Source organism: Tursiops truncatus, chromosome 19 (assembly GCF_011762595.2).
Source record: "Tursiops truncatus isolate mTurTru1 chromosome 19, mTurTru1.mat.Y, whole genome shotgun sequence".
Taxonomy (NCBI): domain Eukaryota; kingdom Metazoa; phylum Chordata; class Mammalia; order Artiodactyla; family Delphinidae; genus Tursiops; species Tursiops truncatus.
The window spans coordinates 58268295-58295755 of record NC_047052.1 but is presented as its reverse complement, the minus strand read 5'-3'; the positions used below and the strand labels follow the sequence as shown (position 1 = coordinate 58295755).

The 27461-nt window shown below is 52.4% G+C and overlaps 2 protein-coding genes and 2 non-coding genes across 8 annotated transcripts; 2 read left to right on the top strand and 2 right to left on the bottom strand.

Annotated features, from left to right (window-relative positions):
- Positions 1-271: 271 nt before the first annotated feature.
- ZNF324 (zinc finger protein 324) lies at positions 272-7013 on the bottom strand. Of its 5 annotated transcripts, none has more exons than XM_033844818.2 (5): positions 5879-7013; positions 5410-5500; positions 4141-4267; positions 3281-3814; positions 272-3077 (listed from the first exon to the last, which is right to left on the bottom strand). In XM_033844818.2, exons 3-5 carry the CDS (start codon positions 4259-4261, stop codon positions 1684-1686), a joined length of 2049 nt encoding a protein of 682 aa, XP_033700709.1. In that variant the 5' UTR covers positions 4262-4267; positions 5410-5500; positions 5879-7013; the 3' UTR covers positions 272-1683. The 5 variants fall into 5 exon arrangements, with proteins under 5 accessions (XP_033700709.1, XP_019784485.1, XP_033700708.1 ...); XM_019928926.3 differs by lacking the exon at positions 5410-5500 and having other exon boundaries at positions 3281-3610; positions 3698-3814; positions 5879-6639; XM_033844817.2 differs by having other exon boundaries at positions 4141-5500.
- On the bottom strand, positions 5155-5285 carry LOC117309290 (small nucleolar RNA SNORA30/SNORA37 family). The gene has a single exon (XR_004523579.1). It is a non-coding gene; the product is annotated as a small nucleolar RNA SNORA30/SNORA37 family (small nucleolar RNA).
- Positions 7014-9179: 2166 nt separating the features above from the next.
- On the top strand, positions 9180-9252 carry TRNAV-CAC (transfer RNA valine (anticodon CAC)). The gene has a single exon. It is a non-coding gene; the product is annotated as a tRNA-Val (tRNA).
- A 2432-nt stretch (positions 9253-11684) lies between these two features.
- On the top strand, positions 11685-17588 carry LOC101339558 (uncharacterized). Its single transcript, XM_033844821.2, has 3 exons — positions 11685-12032; positions 14049-14175; positions 15366-17588. The coding sequence occupies exons 1-3, from the start codon at positions 12003-12005 to the stop codon at positions 17009-17011; spliced, it is 1803 nt and encodes a 600-aa protein (XP_033700712.1). The 5' UTR covers positions 11685-12002; the 3' UTR covers positions 17012-17588.
- Positions 17589-27461: the final 9873 nt, after the last annotated feature.

The window sequence follows — 27461 nt, the reverse complement described above, 5'->3', positions numbered from 1 at the left end:
CCTTTCGGGTCTCCACGTGTGCCCCCTGCCTCAGATTCCAAGGCCTGGATCCACAAAGGCTCATGTCCCAACAGAGCTGCTGCTTGGGGCAGCCCCACCCTGTCCACGTCTCTTGGCTGCCAAGGGGACACAGACCTTCGGTGGGCCGCAGACAGGCTGCACCTCTACCCTGAGGCCTCTCAAAGGGACCAGGGTTGAAGTCAAGTCCCTGCAGCTGTGTGATGACACGTTTGCATCGTGCTGGGATGAAACCGGTTTCAGGCTGCTACCATTCACGTTTTTAAAAAGAAACCTTTATTAGAGAGCCTCTCTGGACTCTGTATTGTTAAAACCTTCTGCACCATGACCTGGAGGCTGAGGCTGTGGACCTACACAGTGCCATGCAAGAATTTACAATGTCCCTCCATTCCAAGCTGTAAGTTCTAGTCTTTTTTTACCCCCAGTAAAAACACCATTAACTTCCCTGCGGGTGAGGCCCAAGGTGGAGATGGGGCTTGTCTGTTGAAGGCCACAAGAAGCCAACCAGGCCCCCACCTAACTTGTCTGCCTCAGTGTCCCCACCCTGTGGGTTATGTCACACGGGGGAGGGGATCTTGGGAGGGCGCCACACACAGCCTTAGGTAATGGCAGGCACGTGGCCACTGGACCCCAGGGAATCGAGCAGCCCCATCTTGTCTCCTCTGCACCTGTTGTTACGGTCACCTCCAGTCAAGGCAGTGGGGATGGAAAGGCTCCTGTATCGCTGACTTTGGCAACAACAAGACACGGCCGAAGCTGAGGCTTGGACCACACTCTGAATGCACCAGCACAGCTGGGGAACCATCACTCTCAATCTCCGTCCTTCACCCGGGGACTTCCCGCCCCCACCCTCCTCCACCTCCTGAGGGTCCGCCGTGAGCAGCAAGCCACGCAGCCTTCACCCAGCCCTCAGGGCTGGCAGGCTAAGTGTGGGGGTAAAGTGGGGAGCTCTCTGGATGCTGGGCCGGTGGCCCTGCTGTTGTGCAACTCACGTCCCCTCTCTGTGCCTCAGTCTCCTCATCTGAGAAGTGGGGATACTAGCCACAGCAGCCACCTCACAGAGCTGTCAGGAGAAACTGTGCAGCGCTCAGAACGGGGGCTGGCGGTTGGCACGTATTGGCCCTTATCGAGATGCTGCCTGTCAGGGTGCTGCAAATACCCTCTGCAGGGCTGAATCTTTTCTCTTCCCTAGAGGAGGGAGCTGAGGCTCAGAGCCCAGCCACTTGTCCGAAGCCAGTACCTGCCTCCCCCATGACTTCCTGTCTTCTGGGCCTGTTCCCAGGAAGCCCTGGATGAACTGAGGGCGGGGGGAATACGCTGGGGATAGCGGTGGAGAGGTTCCACACAGACCCTGCAGGTTGGGTGTAAACCTCAGAAAGTTCTCAGGACCACCTCCACCCCGCCCCAGCGCTTCCCGTTCGCGCGCACAGTCAAAGTATGGGCGAACTGGCAGCACCATGCTGGCCTCCCCCGGCCTTTGTTCAGCGTGACCGCTTGGGCCTGGAGGAGTGAGCTGTGGCTGACAAGAGGCAAATCTTGTCACCACGTGCAGGGGGAATGGCAGTGCACGCGCAGAGCTTCTCCACAGCGTGGCTCTGCAGAGGGCGGGGCCCCGTACCCATGGAAGGGACTCACAACAGGCCGGGGAAGGTCGGGGCTGCGACCTCAAGGCTCAGCCGTCTTCGGAACCGTGGCTGGGCCTGAGGCAGCAGTGGGCCCGGCTTCCCTCCCCAGTGTGCCTTCACACGATGCCCCCGAAGGAGGCCTGGCCTGGGGGAGCGGGCTGGCCCGGGGCCGCCGCGCTGGCTTCTCGCCGGTGTGGAGCCTCTGGTGGTGGAAGAGGGCCGGGCGCTCGCGGAAGGCGCGGCCGCACTGTGCGCACACGAAGGGCTTCTCGCCCGTGTGGATGCGTCGGTGGCTGAGCAGCACGGCGCCCTTGGCGAAGGCCTTGCCGCAGTCCGAGCAACGGAAAGGCCGCTCTCCCGTGTGCAGCAGCCGGTGCTGCCGGAGGTTGGAGCTGTGGCTGAAGGCGCGGCCGCACTGCGCGCAGGCGAAGGGCTTCTCGCCGGTGTGCACGCGCCGGTGCTTGAAGAGCGACGAGCCCTGGCTGAAGGCGGCCCCGCAGAGCGCGCAGGCGAAGGGCTTCTCGCCCGTGTGCGTGCGCTCGTGCTGGATCAGGTGCGAGTTGCGGCAGAAGCTGCGGCCACAGCGCGTGCACGCGTAGGGCCGGCCCCCGGCGTGGATCTTGCGGTGCTGGCTGAGGTTGGAGCGGTGGCTGAAGGCCTTGCCGCACTCGGCACAGCGGAAGGCCTTCTCGGCCGTGTGGATGCGCTGGTGCCGCACCAGCGAGGAGCTGTGCCGGAAGGCCTGGCCGCAGGCCGGGCACGTGTAGGGCGTCTCTCCGCTGTGGATGCGCTGGTGCTGCGTCAGGTGCGACGTCTGGCTGAAGGCCTTGCCGCACTGCGCGCACTCGTACGGCCGCTCCCCGGTGTGGGTGCGCAGGTGCTTCAGCAGGTCCGAGCTCTTCACGAACACCTTGCTGCACGCCCTGCACTCGAAGGGCTTCTCCCCAGAGAGGAGGCCGGGGCCAGCGTGCAGGGCCTCGCCCAGTTCGGCCCAGGTCGGGGGCTCTGAGACAGCAAGCAGTCTCTGAGGCTCGCGCCAAGCCTCACCCATTCCTCGGTCCCCCTCTGGGGCGCCCGGGAAGGCTCTCCCCGGGGCCTCGCATGCGTACAGCTTCTGCCGCTCCGATGCCCTCGGCTGCTTGCCTGGTGCAGGGTGGTCTGCGAGGGCCTTCTCCCCGGGTGGGGCCCGCAGAGAAGAGGTCAGCCGCAGGCTGACGCTGGCCTCGCCGCTTTCCCAGTAGATCACAGACACCCCTGTGGGTTTCCTCTCCCGAGAGGGGGACACGCCGCACCGACCCTCCAGGCTTTTCCCACACTCAGAGGCACCAGCGCTGGGGAGAACCCTTGTCGGTGCCAGAGGGGGGCCGTCCTGGAAGGGCCCTGGCAATGCTGCTTCTCCAGAAACATCTCTGTCCTCTGCCAGATGAGGGGAAGCTGAAGGACCAGAAACGGTGGACGCCTGGGTCACCCAGACAGGCCGCGTGGGCAGGCAAGGGGGCCCGCGGGACCGGCCGTGGAGGCTGGGGAGAGGAGCTGGGGCCAGACACCCTTCCTGCACGGAGCCCGTCCCCAGGGCACTCCCCAGGTGGCTTTGCCCCTTACACTGATGGCTACCTGAGGGAACAGATTTTACTCACCAACTCTGCTTGCTGACTGCCTCTCCCCTAGCAGGGTCAACCCCACAAAGGCAGGACCAGGAGCGGGCTGGGCAAGGCTGTGTCCCCAGTGCCGCGAACGGGACTGGCCACTGCAAGTGCTCAACGATGAACACGTGAACAAACGGCCCCACAGATGAGGTGGTGAGGGAAGACGGGCAGGGTCTGAGGCCACACAGACTGGCTGAGGGTGAGATTCTGAGCAGGTCTCACCACGGCCTGGGGGTGGCCCTTGGAGCTCCCCTTCAAGGGCAGCCAAAGCCGGAGCCTCCAGAAGAGGCTGATGGTGAAAGGAGTCGGTCGGGTGGGAAGCTGGAGAGGAGAGCATCCAGGAGGGAAGGTGGACAGAAGCTTGGCCATAGGTTGGCCCCAAGCTCACACCCCTGAGCCCCCACTCACCAGGGCTCGGCCTCCTCTGGGCATTCCTGGCCAGGGTCACATCTGTCCCATTGAGAACCCAGGGCTCCTTGCCACACTCAAGCTGGATGACCACGTGGGGTCGGGAGACAGAGAGTCCTGTGAGAGAAGACAAGCAAGTGAGGGGTCACCCCCGGCAGATGGCAGGAGTCAGGGCTTCGTGGGCCACGGACGGCATCATCTGTGCAACCAAGGATACCCGAGGTCACATCACAGGGCAGGGATCTCAGAGCAGCTCGATGGTGCCTGTGAGGAGAACCGTGTCGGCAGCACCCGAAGGGGACTGAGCACAGAGGCACCACAGCTAACAGGGACACTCAGCCAGAGGACATGTGGCTGCTCACAGGCCGCCGGGCGGTAAGAGGTTAGTGCTGGCAGCCTAGCCTGGCAACACATGAGCTCCCCATGGAGGACCCAGGGCTTACCCAGCGAGGCCAGGAGGGTGAAGTTCTCCAGCATCACACGGCGGTACAGAGCCCTCTGGGCTGCATCCAGGAGCCCCCACTCCTCCCGGGAGAAGTACACAGCCACGTCTTCAAAGGCCATTAGGCCCTAAGAGAGTTGGAAGATGGACATGATCTAAGCTATAGCTGTGTGAACCAAGACCCAGCTCCACGCCCCAAAGGCTGCCTCCGCTCGTGTCCCTCAGATGCTCACCCTCCTCCCGCAAGGCTCTGCAGATGGGACTTCCCTCACCTGTCTGGACCCCTCCCCTCCCCCTTCCCCATCTAGGCCGTAGATGCCTCTTTAACCCGATCTGGCTACTCTACACAAGGCAGCCAGAGGAAGCCCCTGGCCTTCTGCCACACCAAGGTCAGCCCCTGGCGTCCACTCATTCTCCAGCCTTTGCACAAGCTGAGCCTCCCCAAAGGTGCTCTCATTGCTCTTGCATAAGTAACTGTACAAGTCCCAGCTGCAGAGCCCCCAGGACATGCCCATCCCTGTAGGGATGCCCTCTCCTGCTGAACTTGCCTGACATTTCAAGGCTGCTCTTTGAACCTGAAGGACTGGCTGATCCCCTCCAGCTGCCACAGGGGTGGCGCCAAGGATCTGGTGGGCACACAAGAAGCCATTTCCCTCCTCCCTCCATAGCCAGGCCCCCTCTATTTCCTCCTCAGGTGGCTGCCACCTTCCCTTCCCTCAGCCACCTGCCAGACTTCCCCTGAGAGCCCCAGGGACTGCCAGCCATTCCTCATCTCCCTAGAGCCCTAACTGCCCATGCCTATCCCTGGCTGAGTCTGTGAGATGTCCTCTTCCTAAGTTTGATTCCTAGGCTCCACCTCACTCAGAACATCAGGACTCTGTCCTTGGACATCTACAATTCCAGGTCCATGTGACACCTCCACTCTGAGACAGCACAGACTCTTCCCAATTTCCCCCTGAAATCTACTTGCCCTTCAAATTCCTAATTTTGTCTACAGCAGTTCCGTTCTTTTTTTCTCTGTCCCATTGAGTGACAGTTGCCACTGGCACAGTCCCAGGGCAAGGATACAATCAAGGGTTTTCAATTTCAGCACCAGCTACCAAATCCTGGCCCCACTGCCTGGGGGAGGACCTGTGAAAGTGCTAGGCAGCTCCATTCTTTTGGGTGCTCCGGCGGAAAACCTTAGGCTGGCCCTTCACGCAGGACACTCCCGCACACCCCGCACTTGATGCATCAGCAGATCTATCCAGAATCCAACGGCTTTTCGCACCTGCACTGCCCGGACTGTGACAGTAGCCTCCTCCCTGCACACCGCCACGCCCCTCTGCTTCTGTTCTCCACTCAACAATAGGTGGAATACCCTAAAAAATCGTTAACTTAAAACATGTCCAGTCTCCCGGTGCCCTCGGGATAGTCTTAACTCCTCGGCCTGCCCTTTCAGACATACATATCTTCTCCCCGCCGAGCAGCTCAGTTCCGGAAGCGCCTACACTCAGGCTTCCCTCCCAGCTTTTGCAAACGGGGGACCCTCCCCTTGGAACTTCCTTCTACACCTCACCCCCTTAGCTGCCAGAAGTGGGGATCCCACGCGTGCACTACCAACCGGCCGGGACAGCACGGCCTAGGACGAAGCGCGAGGGGAAGACAAGACGTCCAGGTAAAGTGCCTCCCTCGATCGGGGCTCGGGTCCATGAAGGAGGCATCCGGGTGGGTGGGGGCCTGGGGTTCCCGCTACTCACCTGCGCCGGGTCTGTCTGCGCCGCCGCCATCGGAACCTGCAGAAAGGTGCGGGCGCTCAGGCTCCGGGCCTCTCTCCCAATCCGTCAAGGGCGCCGCGTCGGGACGGCGTGGAGGCCGGAGCACGTGGCTTGGGGGGCGCACACGCCGCACCCCGGGAAACTGAGGCCGGGGACTGGCCGTGGGCCCCCGGGCTCGGCTGCCCGTGCCTCGGATCTCCGCCCGCACGTCCTCGCTGCCCGCACGTCCTCACTGCCCGCACCTCGGGTCTCCAGACCCTTCCGCAAAACCGGCCCCGACCCGGCGCTCTCCGGCCGTCACCGGCGTGGCCCGACGCCGGCAGCCAAGTGACAGTCCCGGACGCCGGAAGTCCAATCTCGCGAGCCCTCATTGGCCCGTGGCGCGCTGCGGACGCACGCGCAGAGCCTTCTGGCTGCCGGCGCGGTAGGCGGAGCGCGCCTGGTCCCCACGGCAACGGCCAAGCGCCGCCGCCGGGGCCGCTGGGAAGTGGAGTCTGCAGCAGCGCCAGGCTTCCGGGCTGAGCGTGGGGTGGGGTGCTGGCGGGGTCGTCAGCGCTGCGGGTGAATGGTGAATTGCTGAGGGCCCGGGAGGGCCTCCCCCACTTCCCACCCTCGCCCAGCGCAGCACCGGGGACGGAGCACGACCGGGGTCCCATCCCATCCCCGCCTCCTGGGGCCTCGCACCAGGGCTGGGTGTGACCCCCGCGGGTCAGCGTCCTGTTATGGTTGGTAACAGCCCCCACGCCGAGTCGCAAGGCCCTAACCTAAGTTTTTCTAACGTCTGAAATCATTCTGAGACTTCCTCCACCATCTGTTTTCTTGGCTCAACTGGGCCGCGCAAAAAGTACTTTCCCCGACTCACTTGTCCCTAGGTCGTCTAGATCTTACCTTGCCCCGCACGTCATGGTGTTGATTCCCTGTTCCTTTATTTTGGGGGGAGGGGGCAACCTACATGGGTACGACACATAAAATCAAACGGAAGGGTAGTCTCAATGCAGACTGACTACTGCTGACAGAGAGTAAAAGGTTTTCTCTTTGTTGTTTCACTCTGAGGGTCTTTTTTTTCAGGGTTCTTAGTCCTCATACACAAAATGGGACAGTAATGGTACCCACCGCATAGGGCTATTGTAAGTTAATATGGAACCAATCTGTGTCGAGTTCATTCTCTCTGTCTCCCTCCCTGCTTACCTCCCTAGGTAAGTTATAAGTGATTGTTATAACATCTATATCAGCTCTGTCTGCAGTATCACTACTCTTTGTAAGTCCTTGTAATGCAAGAGATAACATCAATTTTGGAGTATTTGTGTGTAAATTTTGCTCACTTTGAAATAAATGAAGAAAATCTAATGTATTTGTGGTTAGGGAATGTTTCTTGCCATTCCAGTAAACAAAGAATGTTTGAGTCCCTCCCTGGTGGTCTAGTGGTTAAGACTCCATCCTCCCGATTCAGGGGGCCTGGGTTCATCCCTGGTCAGGGAACTAGGTCCCACATGCTGCAGCTAAGAGCCCACATGCCGTAACTAAAGATCCCGCATGCCACAACGAAGATCCTGCATGCAGCAATGACTAAGGGCCGGCACAGACAAATAAATAAATAATTTAAAGTATTTAAAAAAAAAAAAAGAATGTTCAAATCCCACGTGAGGTTCACCTTGAACCCACGTGCTGAGACTAGAAGCCAGCCTAAACCCAGATTGGGACTTGAACCCACGGTCTCTTTTTTCGGCTGTGCCGCCCGGCCTGGGGATGCTAGTTCCCCAACATGGGATCAAAGCCACACCCCCTGTAGTGAAAGCGTGGAATCTTAACCAGTGGACCGCCAGGGAAGTCCCAACCCCCAGTATTTTTTTTAAATTTATTTCTTGTATTTATTTATTTTTGGCTGTGTTGGGTCTCTGTTGATGGGCGTGGGCTTTCTCTAGTTGCGGTGAGTGGGGCTACTTTTCGTTGTGGTGCGTGGGCGTCTCATTGCGGTGGCTTCTTTTGTTGGGGAGCATGGGCTCTAGGCGCGTGGGCTCAGTAGTTGTGGCGCACGGGCTTAGTTGCTTCTCGGCATGTGGGATCTCTCCGGACCAGGGCTCGAACTCGTGTTCCCTGCATTGGCAGGCAGATTCTTAACCACTGCGCCACCAGGGAAGCCCCAACCCACCGTATTTTAACTGAGATGACACACCTGGTCTCAGGACTTAATGAAGCTCAGGTTCTTTATGTCTCATCGCAGAAAGAATTCAGCGAGATACAAAGTGATAGGTAAGAAATGGATTTATTTAGACATGTACATATTCCATAGATAGAATGCGGTCTGTCTCAAAAGGCGAGAACAGCCTTGGGAGAAACACACTCCACAGAGTGTGGGCCATCTCAGAAGGTGAGAGGCCCCGAAATATGGGGTGGTTAGTTTTTATGGGCCGGGTAATTTCATAGACTAATGAGTGGGAGGATTATTCCAAGTATTTCGGGGGAAGGGGTGGAGATTTCCAGGAATTGGGCCGCCACCCACTTTTTGACATTTTATGGTTGGCCTCAGAACTGTCATGGCGCTGGTGGGTGTGTCATTTAGCTAATGCATTACAGCGAGCATAAGATGAGTCTCAAGGCCCACTGGAAGTTGAATCTTCTGCCATCTTGGACCTAGTTGGTTCTAAGCAGTTTTTGTCATGTCCTATGTGTGTCATTTTTTTAAAGGTTGTGCCCTGCCCCCTTCCCTCCTGTTTCAGAGGGACCAGCATGTGCAAAGGCTTGGAGGCAAGCCTGCAGGCGGGCATTCAGGAAACCTGAATTGTGTGTGTTTCCTGGAGGAGCTAGAGCTTCAGATTTCTTTGTGGAAACTTCTGCTTTTATAATTTTGGCACCTGTTTTATTTTATTGTTTTGGCCGCGCTGTACGGCATGCAGGATCTTACTTCCCTGACCAGGGATCAAACCCGTGTGCCCTGCAGTGGAAGCGCAGAGTCTTAACCACTGGACCCCCAGGCAAGTCCCAGCACCTGTTTTAAAATAGCTAATAGCCATGTGAGTTCAATGTGGTAGGCAGAATCATGGTCCTCCAAAGATGCCCACATCCTAATCCTCAGAACCTGTTAATATGTTACCTGACATGGCCCGCTTTATGGACTAAGTTAAGGATCTTGAGATGGGAAGAATATCCAGGATTGTCTGGGTGAGTCCAGTATAATCACATGAGCCCTTGAAAGCAGAGAAACATAACACAAATTATTAAAATTTTCTGGATGTCATAAGTCTGACACTTGTGTCAGCTACTCTAAAATCAAGGAATCGGGACTTCCCTGGTAGTCCAGTGGCTAAGACCCTGCGCTCACAATGCAGGGGGCCCGGGTTCGACCCCTGGTCAGGGAACTAAATCCCACATGCCACAACTAAGAGTTCACACGCCACAACTAAAGATCCCGCATGTAGCAACGAAAATACTGTGTGCCGCAACTAAGACCCGGTGCAGTCAAATAAATATTTAAATATTAAAAAAAAATCAAGGCATCAGCAGGACTGTGTTGCTTCTGGGGACTCTGGGGAAGAATGGGTTCCCTTGCCTTTCCAGATTCCACAGTCTGCCAGCATTCCTTGGTTTGTGGGTCTTTCTGTCTTCAAAGCCAGCAACGGCAACTTCTTTCTCACATTGCATCACCCTGACTCAATCTCTCTCCATCTCTACCGCCTCCCTCTTCCACTTTTAAGGACCCTTGTGATTACATTGTTTCATCTCACCCTCCCAACCTCAGATAATCCAGAATGATCTCCACATTTCAAGGTCAGCTGATTATCAACCATAATTCCATCTATCATTTTAATTCCCCCTCGCCCTGTAACATAACATATTTACATACTCCAGAGATTAGGTCCTGGACATCTTGAGGGGAGGGGAAGGCATTAGTCTGCCTACCATGAGCATACTTAAAAAAAAACATTAAACATTGCCTACCTGGCTACTCGTTAAGTCGAGAATGAGTAAAAATAATAAGAACTGGCAAAAAAAAAAAAAAAAAAAAAGAATGAGTGCATTTCATATTCACATATTGAGGGATGGGGAAGTCATTCTGGCTTATACATGATTTGACTTTTTTATGCTAAAACAGCCTGTTTGTGGCCTATCAAAAACACATGGTACATCTGCTGTAATCATTAAAGAAAAGGGTGCATTGACCAGAGGTAAAGAATGTCCATGTTAAAAATAAAGTTTAGGGCTTCCCTGGTGGCGCAGTGGTTAAGAGTCCCCCTGCCGATGCAGGGGACATGGGTTCGTGCCCCGGTCCGGGAAGATCCCACATGCCGCGGAGCGGCTGGGCCCGTGAGCCATAGCCGCTGAGCCTGCGCTTCCGGAGCCTGTGCTCTGCAACAGGAGAGGCCACAACAGTGAGAGGCCCGCGTACCGCAAAAAAATAATAATAATAAAATAAATAAAATAAAGTTTAAATGCCTCCCTTCCTGGGATGCCAATGCTGGTATTCCTTCAATGATAAGACTAGCTTCTTCTCAAGGCCATATTGACTGTGTGCATGCTGACCTGTTTTTGTTTTTGTTTTAAAACCTTGAAGGAATGCATCCTTGACCTGTCTGATGTTCTTTGTTCTGACAAGATATAAAAATGTGCCATGATTCAGTGGAGCAGTTCAGAGTGATCTGAGAGGCTGTCTTCTGGGCTATAGTCCTCAGTTTGGCTCAAATAAAACTCTTCTATCCCTAGTAGAGATTGTTTATTGATTACTTCCAGCGACAGTGCCAACAAGCTCAACAAGCATTCTGTAGACAGGCATCTCTTACTTGCTCTCCCTGGCATCTCTTACTTGCTCTCCCTGGCAGTGTATGTAAGAGCCTTGGGATGCTGCTGCTGGTGACGATAAGGACAATAACAATACTAGCTCTCTCATATATGTAGCACCACGTGTCTGGCCCTGTGCTAAGCACTTTTTTTTTTTTTTTTTTTTTTTTGCCGTACGTGGGCCTCTCACTGTTGTGGCCTCTCCGTTGCGGAACACAGGCTCCGGAAGCGCAGGCTCAGCGGCCATGGCTCACGGGCCCAGCCGCTCCGCGGCATGTGGGATCTTCCCGGACCGGGGCACGAACCCCTGTCCCCTGCACTGGCAGGCGGACTCTCAACCACTGCGCCACCAGGGAAGCCCAGCTAAGCACTTTTCATGTCACCTCTCATGAGGAAAGTTGTGGTATTTTCCAAATTTTGTCACAGGACTTTGAATTAGACCTGATTCTTTGAATTTAGAGCATCAGAATCTCCAGAAGGGCTTGTCAGGCTCATCCCTGTGGGGGGCGGGGACAAGAATTTGCCTTTCTAGCCAGTTCCCCAGTGATGCTGATTCAGGGACCACAGTTTGGGGACCACTGAATTAGAGAGACATTTAAGGTTACTAAACAAAGTCTCCATGAGGAAGATAGTATTTTCACTTGACACCCTCAAAGGCAACAAGTGATTCCCCAGGGGCCTCCTCACGGCTGGTTGTCCGAGGCCCAGGACACGGGTCACTTGCTGGACAACAATCTCTGCGGGAGGAAACCTGGGAGCGGCCCCTTTAAAAGGAAGCAAAGACACGCTCCTGCCCGTCTTTTTTCTCAGCTCTCCATTTCCCAGCGCCCCTCTAGAGGTAGCTTGGCGTTGCCATGGAGAATGGAGAATGTGTGGGCGCCGCGCCGGGGCGGTGGGGGTGGAAATGCAGGACTGAAACTACATTGACCACAAGGCATCGGGGGCGGCAGGTTCTGGACCAATCACAGCCCAGAACAAGGGCTGTTTCCTGCTGCTCTGTCGGCGGGGGCGGAACTTCCTGCGTCTCCATTGTTGGCATTCCTTCTGCTCTTGACAGGTCGTTTTCCACTGCCCTTGGGGACCCGAGTGTTGGGTCGTGGCCGTTTTCCAGGCGCCTCCTCGGGACCCGGCCGAGGTGGACAGTGAGGAGGATGGGACCGGCCTCCAGGCTCCGTACGAGCCGCAGTGTCCTGTAACGTGGTGTCCTGCGTCCGCACGGTCCCTGGAGGCGGCGTTTACACCGTGGGGACAGAGGTCCCGCGTGCAACGGGCGGTGGGAGGCCCCCGGCCTGGGGCTGGGGGTGTAGGGAGCGGCAGAGCCCGCCTGGGTCTGATGGCGGTGGCGCTGAGGGGCCCGCTGCGGGTGAGTGGAGGGTCCCCACAGCCCCCACTCACTCGGACCCCTACCCATGTGGCCCGGGACCCCCGACAGAGGGGAGGGGTTGCTCCCGGACTCTGCCCCTCCATCTTCGCTACTGGGACCCTGGGGTCACTGAAAGCCCAAGGTGCCGAGTCCTGGCCAGGTTTTTTGTGGAAACGTTCTCATTCAGGAATCCAGCGGGACAAGGCGTGCAAAGCAGTTTCAGGCACAGGGACCAGGATGTGCACATGCTTGGCGGTGAAGCTCAGTTGGGAGTGTTCAGGGAACTGAAGGTCTCCCTGTTGCCTGGTGGACAAGAGCTTGGCCTGTCACCTGAGGGTGGCGGGAGCCACGGAAGGTTTGGAGCAGAAGAGGGAGGTGATCTGACTCAGGTGTTCACAGGCTTCCTCGGGCTGCAGAGTGGAAAACAGAGAGGAGAGTGAGAGTGAGGGAAGAGAAAAGGAGGCACACAAGGATGCTACCTTAATATAGCAGTGGCTTGGCCAGAGCGGTGACTGGAGTTGGGAGAAGTGGTTGGAGCTTGGATCTGTCTTTTAAGTTAAGCCAGCCTGATTTTAGGGGGAGAGAGAGAGAGAGAGAGAGAGAGAACAAGGAGGTGGGGATGTCCCCGTGGGTTTTTGGCCCCAGCGATTAGAAGGTGGAAGTGCTTCGGCTGAGATGGGGAAGTTGGTGGGTGGAGTGGTTTCAGGGAAGATCAGGAGGTGGATTTTGCATGTGGAGACTGAGATGTCCCAGAGACTTCTGAATGCAGGTCTGAGTTATGCTGAGGGATTCCACTTGGAGACATCCAGTTGGCAGTAGCCAGCCTGTGAAGTGAGGTGGAACTCAGGTGCAGATTTAGGAGGAAGCGTCTTTAGGGCATGGTGATGGATGCCCCATGGGGGCAGCTGAGGACTGGGTGGCTCTTCGGGTACCTGGACTGGGGTGGTGGGTGTCACAAATTCAGGTGAAGGGAGGAGCAGCCACAAAGGAAGGGGTGTGTGGGAGAGGAGGGTCCAGAAGGGGCCCCCGGTCGCTGGGTTGGAGGCTGAGGCATATTGTAGGTGGAGGTAGATGACAGCAGGACCGGGGCTGGTGGCTATTCACCTCTCTATGGCTCACCAGCCTTTCTTGGCGCCCTCTGTGGGGCCTGTGAGTTTCAGTTAGGATAGCAGGTTAGCTCAGTGGCAGGCAGGCAACTGGGAGTGTCGCAGGCCTGGGGTGGGAGGTGGTGGGCCTGGACTTTGAGTATACATTAGGAGAGAAGAATACAGTGGCAGGGGAGGTGACAGCATGCAGAAAGTCAGAGGCCAGGACATGCCAGAGATCCACGTCTGGCCTTGGTGGCTGAGAGTCAAAGGTAGGAATAGGCCCAGTTGCAGAAACAATGAAGGAAACTCTGGGTGCCACCCCTGGCAGTTGGAATTCTTTGAAGTCTGGGTCAGGAAGGGGTACTGGTTGACCTCACCAAGTAGCCAGGCTCTGGACACCATGTGCACAGTGACATGTGGGGTGGCTGGGAGATGCCCACTGTGTGGCCAGGGAATGGTGTGGGGTCTGGAGATGTGCAATACAAAGCCTGACGTGTGCATGCAGAGGAGATGAGTCAGTGGACTGGAATCTGGTACTGGGGGCCCTGTGGGAGAAAGGGGGCCTCCGGTTTGGTGTTTCTGGGTGGCAGGGTCTGGGGACCCAGGGGAATTACCTAGCAGGAGGAAGTGGGGCCCTACATGCCAGGCTAAGGGTTTAGATGGCATCTATCTGTCCACCTGCCTGCTCTTTGAAGGACAGTGACCGATGGGACATGAGACAGCGGCACCCATGACGTTGCGTTTGGGGGAAGTGGGTGACCTGGAGTGTTTGGGGAGGATGGTTTAGGGGTCAGAGACTGCCCACCACAGAGGTGGTATGATGCAGGGTGAAAGATCTAGGTCTGTATGGGCTCATCTGTGCACTGTTTTTTGTTCGTTTTTCTACCATCCTTTGGTCTAGCTGACTTAATTGTCTTCATCATGGCAGGGCTGGGGGACCTTTAAGGACATTGCCGTGTACTTCTCTCAGGAGGAGTGGGGGCTCCTTGACGAGGCTCAGAGGCACCTGTACTGTGATGTGATGCTGGAGAACTTGGCACTTGTGGCCTCACTGGGTAAGGCCCTCCCAGCCTCCTAGGCTCTGCCTTTCCTTTTCTCCCAGAAGCAGCTCTGTCTTCCCGCAGCTGAGCATGGGCACTGCTTCCTCCCCTGGACCACCTGCCTCATGTTTGCCTGCTCCTTTCTCTGAGGAGCCCCAACACCTGATTCCAAAGCCATCTGGGGAAGGGCTCAGGCTTCGGAGTCTCAATCCGGCTACCTAAATTGGTCCGGATCGGTGGCACCTCTGTGCCTGGCTGTGCTGTGGACTGCAGACACCGACGTGGTCACTGCTTGTGGAGACGACTGGGCTGTTCCTGGGAGCCGCTCCTCAGGAGCTGATTTTGTAACACTGGGTTTTCTTCCCAGTTGCAAAGATGACACGAACTCCCTTTGGTCTGTCACCGGATAGGTTGCCCTGAGCTAGGCCACCCCCTCATCCACTCTTTCTGCCAGGACTTGCATATTCCACGTCCTGTGTGGTTGCCCAACCACAGGAACAGGGCAAAGGACCCTGGGTGCCCATGTCTGCAGCCACAGCAAGAGAGGCTGGGAAGGGGCCTGGCTCTGGTGAATGGGAGCTGGGGGCAGAGGCGACATTGTGATGGGCTCACATTATACTGGGTACTTACCCTGTGTCCACTGGAGCTTGTTGCTGGAGCCAGTAGCCCCACCCGACCCCCATCTTCCTTCTTCATTGAGGACAGACCACCTATTTGCCATTTGTCTTTTGTACCTAGGCCCTGATGATGGACAGCCTCACTGCTCTGATCTCCATTTCTCCCCCATTCCCCGCCTTTCCTCCTTTTGCAGGGCTGTCCCAGGTTAGCCTACAGTCCATGTGTCATGACATGTGTGTGTATCTTCATGTAGACTCAGAGCACCAGGTTCCTTGCATTTTCCTGAGCTCGTGCACATGGCTCTGTGTCCTCTTTTCCTGGCAGAGCTCTCTCCTCTCCTGATGAAAGCTGAGGAATGAGTTGGAATCTCTGCTTCTCCTCCCAGCCTGAACCTCACCCATGTTCTCACAGGTGATGGGCCCTCGCTTTCTGTGGCCTTCCTGGGCCCAGTCCTGCACCACTGGCTCTACCTCACCCCAACTTGATCTACAGACTCATTCCTGAATGTGTCAAACACACATCTGTGAAGGGGCTGCCCTCTCCCAACAAAGCCTACATACATTTAACTGGCATTTCTCTGCTTTCAGATTATGGGTGTGGAGCAGAGGCTGAGGAGGCATCTTATGAGCAGAGTGTTTATGTAGCAGTGCTTCAGTCCAGGACCCCCAAGGCAGATCCATCCATCCAGAAGGCCAACACCTGTGATGTGCATGACCCAGTGTTAAAAGACATATTACACCTGGCTGAGCACCAGGGAATACAACCCAGGCAGAAACTGTACACGTGTGAGACATGTGGGAGAGGTTTCTGGCTCAGTGCGAACTCTCACAAGCACCAGAAGGAGCACAGTGAAGAGAAACCCTTCACATGCAGGGAGTGTGCTAAGGCTGTCTTGGACAGCCATGGCCTCCAGCCCCAGGCCACCTACGGAGAGGGGACATCACACAGAAGCACCGAGTGTAAGGAGGCCTTCCCACCCAGCTCCATTTGGCAGCAACAGCAGGGAGGCCACACCTCACAGAAGCCCTTCAAGTGCAGCAACTGCGGACAAGCCTTCCTGAAGGCCTTTGCACTCCTCAACCACCTGATCACTCACGCCAAAGAGAGACCCTTCAGGTGCCCAGCAGGTGGAAATGCCCCCATGGAGAGCTCAACCCTGTTTAATCACCGAAAAACTCACACTGGAGAAACATCCCATGTGTGTAAGGAATGTGGGAAGGTGTTCAGCCACCTGTTTAGCCTGAGGACGCATCAGAAAGTTCACATTGGAAAAGCGCATCTCAGTTGCAGTGAATGTGGTAAAGTCTTCACCCGCAAACACTCACTCACTCAGCACCAGAGAGTTCACACTGGAGAAAGGCCTTATGAGTGTGACCAGTGTGGGAAAGCCTTCACTCGTAGCTTCCACGTTGTTCGGCATCAGAAAGTTCACAACACAGAGAGGCCTTATGAGTGCAGACAGTGTCGGCGAGTCTTTAGCTGTATCTCCAACTTTGTCGAGCACCAGAAAATACATACTGGAGAAAGGCCTTATGAGTGCAGCGAATGCGGAAAAGCCTTCGTTAACACCTCCCATCTTGTCCGGCATCAGAAAGTTCACAACACAGAAAGGCCTTTTGAGTGCAGTGAATGTGGAAAAGCCTTCCAGCAAACCTCCAAACTTATTCTGCATCAAAGGAGTCATACTGGAGAAAGACCTTATAAGTGCAACCAATGTGGGAAAGCCTTCAGTTGCCCCTCCAACCTCGTTCCACACCAGCGAATTCACACTGGAGAAAAGCCTTACAAGTGCTCCGAATGTGGAAAAGCCTTCAGTCAAAGCTCTGCCCTCATTCAGCATCAGAAAGTTCACACCAGAGAAAGGCCTTATGAGTGCACTGAATGCGGGAAAGCCTTCAGCTACAGCTCTAACCTTGTTAAGCACCAGAAAGTTCACACCGGAAAACGGCCTTATAAGTGCAGCCAGTGTGGGAAGGCCTTCAGCGAAAGCTCCATTCTCAGTCAGCACCAGAGAGTTCACACTGGAGAAAAGCCTTATGCGTGTAACAAATGCGGAAAAGCTTTCCGCTACAGCTCAAACCTCTCTAAGCACCAGAAGGGTCACACTGGAAAAGAGCCGTCTGAGTGCAGTGGACGTAGGATCACCTTCAGCCAGAGCTCCAGCCTCCCTCAGCCCAGAAAGGTGACACCAAAGAAAGGCCTTAGGAATGTGGCAAGAGTGGATAAGCACTAGTGGGGACCTTCTCCTTGTTCCATAAAAGGACTCACTCTTGAGAAACTCCTATGAAAGGAACCTTTGTGAGGAAGCCATCAGCCAAAATTTGAAACTTGCGCATCCCACACCCCTACTGGGAGATTGGCTGTAGTGCCAGTGGTAAGTGGGAAGCTTGCAGGAGCTATGCAGCACTTTCTAACCTGTCCAGGTGCTTTGCCAGATTATGTCACTGCCAGGTGCCCTCTCACCTCTACCACTTGGCAGATCCCCACACCATGTGCCTGTCATCTCAACCTACTCAGGGAATGCAGGCTTGTGTTCTCATTCCCTGGAGGGAGCCATAAACTTTGGGAGCCCATTGGGGTGGCCTCATTTTCCACCTCTCCCCTGTCCCCAGTGGCTCAGGTGTTGCCCTGACGTAGTTCTCTCCAGGAGGATCTGGAGTCTGACGATGTCCAGAGGAAGTTTCCTTCTTCATGGGCATTGTTGAGTCTACAGATGATGCCTGCAGTGAACTGGTCCAGCCTCCATATCACCCAGCCTTGGAACTGCCTGCCTGCAGAGTGTGATAATAAAGACCTTATTGCTGAAGCCATCTTTAATCCTGAGACTCCGTCCATTGTGTATGGGGAGAGATGGAGAACAGAATTGGGCTCTAATGGTGCCAAGAGAGGGAAGGGCTTTTGTGGGGGCCCAGACTTTGATAGTAGGATGGCAAGGAATAGCGTGCAGTCTAGTTTAATCTAATTTGCCTTGTAGCCCAAGGCCTCCTGGGACAGACTGAAGGTCTCTGGGCCAAATCTTATATCCTGGGTGCCAGGACTATTTGTTGGGCCCAGAGCTTTGGGGATTAAGTACTGGTGTGGGAATCTCCAGCAATTCCTGCACAGCATTCCTGGGAATGTCCCACATCCCTCAAAAGTGTTGAGGGGAGGATGTCTCCTGGGACCTGCCCATGGGTCCAGTAAGGCCCCTGATGTCCAGAATCTGTAGGTAGGTATCTCTGGATTTAAGATCTACAGGGGCCAGGTAGAAGCATAAGTGGGTGTGGACACACTGGGTTTGAGCTCAGGAAGACTGTGACAAACGGAGATGTGGCCGATGCTGTGCCTGGGCCATGCACATCATACCCACTCACAAGAGCTGAGTGTGTTCAACATCAAGTGGGCAGCTTGAAATAGCCATGGTGGGATTTATACCACAGAAATTAGCAAACAATAGCTCTCGGGGAAAAAATAACACACCTGAGAAAACCTGATTTGTAGTGTTTGCTAAACTTGCTGACAGTGACCTTGGCCACAAGAGAGACTCAGCTGTACAGGGGAGTCCTGCATGTTCTTGCCTTGTTCTCCAGAACAAGTGCAATGCCACTTGAGGGGTGTAACCAGGGGTGAGGTGCTCACTGCCAGACAATAATCTTGAGGTGGTTTGGATTCCTATAGCCTCCCAGAGCTGCTCACTTCAAGGCCAACACTGCAAAGGCAGGAACCCTGGGACTGAGAAGGGAGGTCCTGCAGTCCAGGATTTTAGTGGCCCAGTCAGTATTCCAGGCGAGTGTGGTGGCCATTGGCCTTATCATCTCCTGTTTTCTGCTGCCACTGAGGCACAGCTGTCCCCAGGTATAGGGGTCAGAGACGGTGGAATCAACATATGGTTGCCCCATTTTCTGGTTTTCCAAGAGGAGTGAGAGATCCATGTTTTTATGTGGAGCCTTTAGATTTTATAAAGGTTGAAAACTATTTCCCCCAAACTTCAAAGTTTATAGGTACAAATGCAAACTATATATATGGGTTTCATATGTGTTCCTGGACCAACACTTGTGACTCTTAGAAAATAAGCAAACCAGGCTTCAGGGAGCCCAAGAGTCCCTGGGGGTCTCCAGACACGAAGGCTTTTGGCCCAGTGTTTACTGCACAGCACGTAGCAGGGACAGGGCACTGCTACTACTCCACTCAGGATGACTCTCTGTACCCCCCACCCCCAATCCTCCGCCAGTTCCCTGAAACTGACCATATGAGGGATGGCATTCCTGGCAGGCTTGTGGTCAGCCGAGCACGTGGCAGATGTGCCTGAGCTCTCCCCAGCATCCCAAGGTGTCAGGGAATCCCTGAACTCAGACCATCCCTTCTGGGTGTAATGATTGTCTTCCACCAACTTGGGAGGCTTGGGATCACAGTTACATTCAGTTGAACCTTGGGGCCTCAGGCTTCCTGGCAAAGGGTGGACACATCATCAATGGCTCAAGTCCTTGAACCCGTGTTGTCAGCTGTAGTTAGACAGGCCTCATAACACTGCCCCCAGTGCATGGATGAAGCCCTTCACCTACCTTCTACTCTCCCCACCAGGGCTCTGTCACACCAGCCAACTTACTGGAACCTTAATATTTCCCTGGTGATGCCACAACATACTGAACAAAGGTGTGTTGGTTCTAAGCATTTGATTTCCCCAGAGTACCAATTCATCCCTAGCATCACAAGATATCCAGGGACCCTTGGCCTGCTCAGGCCCACTCTCCTGGGTGTATCAGTTGCCTCCCACCAACATGGGAGAGTGGCTTGGGATCAGAATTAAAGTCCAGCTGAGACATGTGGAACTCAGGCCTCCAAGCAAGGTAGGGCAGACACCTGTCACCAGAGCTGAATCATTTGTACCCCAAATGGTCTGTGATGTGTAGATCCTGTAAAATGAAGACTTTTGGTGAAGAGTCCTTGATTTGGTGAAGTGTCCTTGACCTGAACCTGCCTTGTGGTCTCCCCAACAGGGCTCTGTGCAGGGCAGCCGGCCTGCGGGTGTGTGTGTGTGTGTGTGAGGGGGGGTGTTTGTGTGTGCACGCACATGCGTCTGTGGGTACATGATCATGTGCATGTGCCAGAAGATCCAAAATAAAGCCCTTATGGCTCTGAGCATCTATGAACTGGGGCTACTGACATCTGTCTTGATTCTACAGGAAGGCTGATCTGTGAATGAGCCACAGAGGAAGGCAGCGTTACTTGAGCCCCAGATCCACTTAGTGCCTGAAGCCAGATGCCAAGTGGACTTTTGGGTTCCATGTACCAAAACTGACCAAAGCAATTCACAGAGGAAAAGGTAATTTTTTCAACCAACCAAATCAACAACTGGACAGCCATATATTACAACAACAAACTTCCACCCATACCTGAAGTCATGTGCAAAAGTTAACTCAAACTTGATCATAGACATACCTATAAAACTTATAACCATAAAAGTTCTAGAAGGAAGCATAGTGACCTTGGATTTGCTGAATTTCTTAAATATATCATAAAAAGCATAACAAGAAAAATACAAATCAATTGGACTTCATCAAAATTTTAAACTTTTGTATTTCAACAGTCACTCTCAAGAAAATGAAAATGTAAGCCATACTGGGAAAACTATCTGTTAAGAAAACACTAACAAAGGACTTGAATCTCGACTATATAAAGAACTCTTACAACTTTTGTTTTTTTTTGGCCACACCACAGGACTTGTGGGATCTCAGTTCCCCAACCAGGACTGAACCCAGGACACGGCAGTGAAAGCGACAAACCCTAACCACTAGACCACCAGGGACCTCCCACAGCCTAATTTTTAAAAATGGGCAAAAGTGACTTGAACACTCACTTCACTAAAGAAGATATCTGGATGGCAAATAAGCACATGGCTTCCCTGTAAAATGTGTTATTTATTTAAAGCTCATGGCACCCCCATAGGCGTTCTAGAGATACTGAGCCGGTAAAGGACACAAAATCTGGAGCTACACATCACAGCTGATAATTAGCTGTGTGCCACTGGACATATTACAAAGTTTCAGTTCCCCCTCTATGTAATAGATTATTTATTTATTTATTTATTTATTGGCTGTGTTGTGTCTTTGTTGCTGTGCACGGGCTTTCTCGGGAAGTCCCGATTCCCCTATATTGAATTGATGGCTTTGGCAGAGGTGCAGGTCTGCAGATCCTCAGAAAGTCTGCATACTCTCACCCCACATGGATTCAGTCATCAAAGCAGACTCATGGGCTTCCCTGGTGGCGCAGTGGTTGGGAGTCCGCCTGCCGATGCGGGGGACATGGGTTCGTGCCCCGGTCCAGGAAGATCCCACATGCCGCAGAGCGGCTGGGCCCGTGAGCCATGGCTGCTGAGCCTGCGCGTCCGGAGCCTGTGCTCCGCAACTGGAGAGGCCACAACAGTGAGAGGCCCGCGTACCACAAAAAAAAAAAAAAAAAACAAAAAACAAAAACAGACTCATGACTGCTTCACAGAAAGGGCAGAGTCACTCCAGGCTGCCAGTCTCCCCCACTCTCTATTTCCTCATACCCAGTGTTCCTTTACCACTTAATATACCCACCTGGCTCTTACAGGAATACAAGAAGGTGACCCTGCCTTTCAGGGTCTGGTGTCCGGAGGACATGACTTCTAGCCCAGGAGAAGAGCTTCCTGTCATTGTGGCTGGAGGTGTGATGTGAAATATCCTCTAGAACAAGAAGGCAGCAGCCTCGCCTCCTGGATCACTGGTATGTTTTCAGAGTGCCCTCTCCCTTCCCTGGGTGAGCTCTTAGCAGCCAAATCAAAAGATTTGGAACATAGAATCTTTCAGCCTTTCCCAGGAGAGCAGATATGCAAAGTAGGATACACACTGGAAAGGAAGAAGTAAAAGTGTCTTTATTTGCAGATGACGTGATCCTGTATGTAAAAAAATCCCAAGGAATCCATTTTAAAAAGAAAACCTCTATAGTAAGTAAGTTTAGCAAGGGGCAGGATAAAACCCAAAATATATTAGCAACAATCTGAAAATGAAATTCATGAAACAACTCCATTCACAGTACCTTAAAAAAGATTAAAATGGTAATAAATTTAACAAAAGAAGTGCAATACTTGTACTCTGAAAACTATAAAACAGTGCTAAGAGAAACTGCTGAGAGACATTCCATGTTCATGGATTAGAAGACTCAATGTGTGGGACTTCGCTGGTGGCACAGTGGTTAAGAATCTGCCTGCCAATGCAGGGCACACGGGTTTGAGCCCTGGTCCAGGAAGATCTCACATGCCGCAGAGCAACTAAGCCCGTGAGCCACAACTACTCAGCCCACACACCACAAGTACTGAAGCCCATGATCCACAACAAGAGAAGCCACTGCAATGAGAAGCCCGTGCACCACAACGAAGAATAGCCCCCACTCACCGCAACTACAGGGAAAAAAAGCCCACATGGGGCAACTAAGACCCAACGCAGCCAAAAAACAAAACAAAAAAAAGGCTCAATGTGTTAAAATGACAATACTCCCAAATTGATGCATAGATCCCATGCAATCCTTATCAAAACCACAGCTGACATTTTTGGTAGAAACTAACATGCGCATCCTAAACTCATAGATACGCAAAAGACAACAGACAAAAGAATTTTGACAAGGATCAAAGTTGGATTTACCTTACCTAATTTCAAAAGTTTCTATAAAGCTGGGAATTCCCTGGTAGTTCAGTGGTTAGGACTCCCCACTTCCACTGCAGGGGTCACAGATTCGATCCCTGGTCAGGGAACTAAGATCTCACAAGCCAAAGCAAGGCCAATTAAAAAAAAAAAGTTTCTATAAAGCTAAGGTAATCAAGACAATGTGGTACTGGCATAAGGCCAAACATACAGATCAATAGAATAGATTTGAGAGTACCAAAATGCCCTTAATTGATTTCCAACAAAGGTACAATGTGGAAAGATGCCTTTTCAGCAAGTGGTTCTGGGAAAATTAGATATTCACATGCAAAAAGATGAATTTAGATCCTTATCTCACACCATATGTAAACATTACCACGAAAAAGACCATGAATATATGAGCTAAAACTATAAAATTTACAGAAGAAAACAGAGAAAATTTTTGACTTTTGGTTAGGCAAAGAATTTTTTAGGTATGACATTATGACAATACATAAAAGGAAAAACTAATAAATTATACTTCAAATGTAAAATTTTGCTCTTCAAGACACACCATTAAGAAAACTAAGGGACTTCCCTGGTGGCACAATGGTTAAAGACTCTGCGCTCCCAATGCAGGGGGCTCGGGTTCGATCCCTGGTCTGGGAACTAGATCCCACATGCATGCCACAACTATGAGTTCGCATGCCGCAACTAAGGAGCCCCCGTGCTGTAACTGAGGAGCTCGTGAGCCGCGACTAAGGAGCCCACCTTCTGCAACTAAGACGTGGTGCAACCAAGTAAATAATAAAAAGAAAAGAAAATTAAAAGATGAGCCACAGACTGAGAGAAAGTGCTTGTGTATATATATACGGATTCTGAATATAAAATCTATTAAGAACTTTACGATTCAATGATAAGAAGACAACCCAATTATCATCACAAAAGATAAAGAGATGGTTAATAAGTACATGAAAAGATGCCCAACATCATTACTCACAAAAAAAAATGTAGATTAAAACACCAGTAAGATGACTGCTTAATGGGTAGAGAGTTTCAGTTTAGGATAATGAAAAATTTCTGAAGATGTGTAGGAGTGACAGTTGCACAACTGTGTGAATTTATTTAATGCCACTGTACTGTACAGTTAATGGCACAGTCACTTTGGAAAATGGCTTTGGAGTTTCTAAAGAGTTAAACATAAAAGTATCATATGACTCAGCAATTCCACTCCTAGGCATTTACCCAACAGAAACGAAAACATATGTCTACACAAAGATTTGTAAGCAAATATTCCTAGAAGCATTATTTCTAATTGCCAAGAACTGAAAAAAATTTAAAAGTCCATCAATTGGTGATGGACACATTTTGGTATATCTGCACAAGAGAATATCATTCAGCAATAAAATGGAATAAAATACTGATACATGATATAAGCAGCTTTTTGGGGCAATGGGAATGGGGTAAGATAATGGCTGCAGAACTCTTTACATTAATTAAAAATCATTAAATTGTATACTTATACTGGGTGTATTGTTGGAGGGAGGTATTCCCTGGAACAGAGACCATCATCTTGCTTCTCCAGACCAAACACTGTCTTCCCCAGGAGAACTCCAGGTCAGAAGCTTCAGAACAGAGGCTTCCATCCTTTCATTTCACAGGGACATGGGGAAGAAATGCAAATTGAGTCACAGCTGGACACATGCTCCATGCCTTGCTGCTGTGCCTTTTTTCAGCCCAATGGCTAATTTGGGAGCACCTCTCAATTCAATGTTCTCAATTCACTCCATCCACTAAATAGGACTCCAATATCAAAGGTAAATTAGTGATGTAGTCACTGTCAAACAGTACCAGGGCTGAATGACAGGAATGCACAAAACCATCATGTTATGAGTACTTGAAGCAGCTCTATGAAGGCATCACTGATATCAAATGCAGACTTCACAATGTCCATGAATAATGGGAACCTTACCTAGAAGGCCCCCAGAAGCCATCCCATCAGGCCCCTTGCTCAGAGCAGGAGTGAAGTCCATGCCCTACTCAGCCATGGGAGAGCAGCATGACATCATGCCAATGGGTGCAGGGCCATCACTCTCCAGGGCACTGCAAACAGGGAACAGAGGCTGCTTTATGCTGAGCAATTGTGAGGTGACCATCAAACACAGAAGGGCTTCTTCCCTAAGAGCCAGTGGTGCAACAACTCTCCCAAAGTCCCCCAACAAGTCACAAAGTACAACACTGCCCCTTCAGGCTTCCCCATGTGCAGGGCAGTCCTGGAGTGTCTCCTCTGGTGGCGGTCCTTCTATACAAGGTCCAGCTTCTGCCTGAAGGCTACTCATGTAGGCTCCTTCTTGAGTGTTAATTCTCTTATATTGATAAGGTTAAAAAAAAGAGGCTGATTTTTAAAATAAAATGTTAAAAAAGGGGGGTGGAGAGCTGAAGACTTTACTGTATTCCCTGCCCTCAGAAGGCTTCTCTCCAGAGTGAGGTTTCTGGCATTGGGAAGAAGGAAGTGTGGCTGACACCTCTCCCAGGTCAGTTGTACACACAGGATCCTTCTCCAGTGTGAAGCGTTCTACGCGGAACAGGCAGGAGCTGCAGCTTTTTGCCCTCCTACTTACCTCACTCACAACGTGGTAACTTGCTGCTGCAAAACAGGATTAACTCTGAGAGGAGGCTTTCCAACACTAGCTGTACTCATGCCTTTCTCTGATGGGGACTGCATGAAACAGGTTTCATATTTTCCTGGAAGTTTTCACGTAGTTACTGCATTTGCACAACTGTTGCCTGGTGTGAATTTTCTAGTGCTAACAAGAATGGAGCTCTGAATGGAGATGCCCGTTCTCCACATTTGTGAGTCCTTTATCAGTGTGAATGATTTGGTAAGGGGGAAGTGCAAAATTTTGCTCAAAATTTTGGGCCACGCTCCCTGCCCTCATAAGGGCTTTCTATGGGGCAAATATTTTGGTGCTCAATGGAAATAGAGGTCTGGCTGGAGGCTTTCTCATGTAACATTCAAAGGTGTGAACGTACTCCTGCTTTCTCAGGATGGAGACAAAGGTGAAGGCCTTCAAAATGCACTTGGGATTTTTTTCCCTATTCTTAAGTTTTTTTTGGTGGTAGAAAAGGGAACACCTCTCCTTGAACACCTCTCCATTTGCTGTGCATTGATCAGGTGTCTCTTTCAGTGTCAGTTCTCTGTGGATTCTGCAGAATGTGGAGCTGGCAGGGCCTCAGTGTCTGGTGACAGACAGGTGCTGTGCAGTGAGGGGAGTCCAGGCCTGGGACCCCTGACACTGTGCCCACCTTCCTCAGAGGGACAAGTCAGGCTCATGGAAGAACAGGTTTTCAAGAACTATTTAAGGATATGTGAAGAGGAGGCCAATGATGGAGGACCTGGCCATAAGAGGGGAGAAAGAGAGAGGCTGAGAGGCAAAGGACCAAGAGCGTTTAGCCAGGGGACAGGAAGTCAGGGTAAATTAGGATGGGGTGTCAGAAAGATAGAAAAGAGGCATGGGTACTCACATTGATGCCAGGGCAACAGAAGACACAGGTCAGGTACCAGGTAAGAGATCAGCCCACTGCCACAGGCCCTTCCACACCTGTCTTGCACTCACCAGGACTGGTCTTCCATGGGTCTCTCTGGTCATGAACTGATTCGAGCCACCCGATCCACCAGCTAGGTCCCCTTTCGATGTTCAAGTTGGGTGACCGCACTGGGGTGGGTGGAGACAGTAATTCTTAAGGGAGATCAAGGCGTTTGTGCGAGGTCAGCCAGCCCCAGGTCAGGGGTGATTCACTCCATGACAGACCAAGGTGGATGAGGATTACTTATGCATCTGGGAGAACTGAACCTCAAAAAATGAACACCCCGGGAAGGTCCCACTAGAAAAGCTCAGTGGCCCCTGAATCAATGACCATGTTAGTGCCCATAAAGCCAGTAAAGGCGCTGACAAGGGGCAGCTGGCAGGAAACTTCCACTGGAGGAGGTGTGATAGAGGGACCGAAAAGTCACAGACCCTGACTGGTTCATCAGACCAGAAAATAACCAAGAAATATATATATATAACAAGAAAATAACCGGCTACTCCTGTTGTGATATTTTTGACCTTGGACTACAGTTGTCAAGGTCCCAAGGCAAAAGGTGTTGGGGGTTGTTTATACTGTAGTCTGGGAGGAGAGGTAGCAGAACATTGGACAGCACTAGGGCCAGCAGCACCTCTCACGGGGAAACTGGCAGCCTGACCTGGTGAAGACAGCACCATATCACAGCAGAAGCCCCACTGGGCCTCACTAAGGAGACCCACTTCTTCCGAAAGAAAGGCACACGACCTTGTCCTCAAAGGTCACTGGGTCCTGCAACAGCAGGCAAGGGGCACATGAATGTGTTCTAAGCATCGGGCACTGGACCTGACATGCCAGTCTCTGTCCTGCCACACACTTCCCCTTATGTCTCCCAAACCCTGTCCCCTGACACACCTGCCCACCCTTTCGTATCTGAGAGCGTGGGCCGTCCTCCTGGGTATGCACTCTCCCCATGTCCATTGGTGTTTGGACAATGCTTCTCTTTTTCTGCACCCACCTCATCTACTCAGCTATTGGTCCTTAGTCTGGACACCCCACACTCACCTCAAGGCCTATCTGTAACAACCTAAGAGTTTCCTTCCAAAATCCCATTCTCAGCATCTTCCCTGGTCCAGGCCACCAGTGCACTGCAGTCTGGACATCAGGAGGCCAAATCAAAATCCCCTATCTGTTCACGGGCACATGTGTCACCTCCACCTAGAGGCCTCCAGACAACTCAGTCTCTACCCGTACAAAATCCAACTGCTAATCTTCCCCCAAATGTACTCCTCCTGCCAACCTCCGATCTCCATCTCATTCTTTATCTGAACACTTACGGTGGTCCTTTACCCTCCACTACGTTCACTCTCCACGTGTAACTGGAGGTCCCATCGACTCCACTTTGAAAGACGCATCCAAAATCTGAGTATCTCTCCCACCTCTCCTGCTTCTATTCTGAGCAGGCCACCCAACATATACCTGCAGCAGCAACCTCATGAA

Excerpts from the sequence above, each read along its gene's own strand:
- ZNF324 (XM_019928923.3), bottom strand. The coding sequence starts at position 5,908 with ATGGCGGCGGCGCAGACAGACCCGGCGCAG. Across the intron at positions 4,268-5,878 it reads CGCAGACAGACCCGGCGCAG|GGCCTAATGGCCTTTGAAGA; the intron begins GTGAGTAGCGGG and ends CAACTCTCTTAG. Across the intron at positions 3,078-3,280 it reads GCAGTCAGCAAGCAGAGTTG|CTTCCCCTCATCTGGCAGAG; the intron begins GTGAGTAAAATC and ends CTGGTCCTTCAG.
- LOC101339558 (XM_033844821.2), top strand. The coding sequence starts at position 12,003 with ATGGCGGTGGCGCTGAGGGGCCCGCTGCGG. Across the intron at positions 12,033-14,048 it reads CGCTGAGGGGCCCGCTGCGG|GGCTGGGGGACCTTTAAGGA; the intron begins GTGAGTGGAGGG and ends TCATCATGGCAG. Across the intron at positions 14,176-15,365 it reads GGCACTTGTGGCCTCACTGG|ATTATGGGTGTGGAGCAGAG; the intron begins GTAAGGCCCTCC and ends CTCTGCTTTCAG.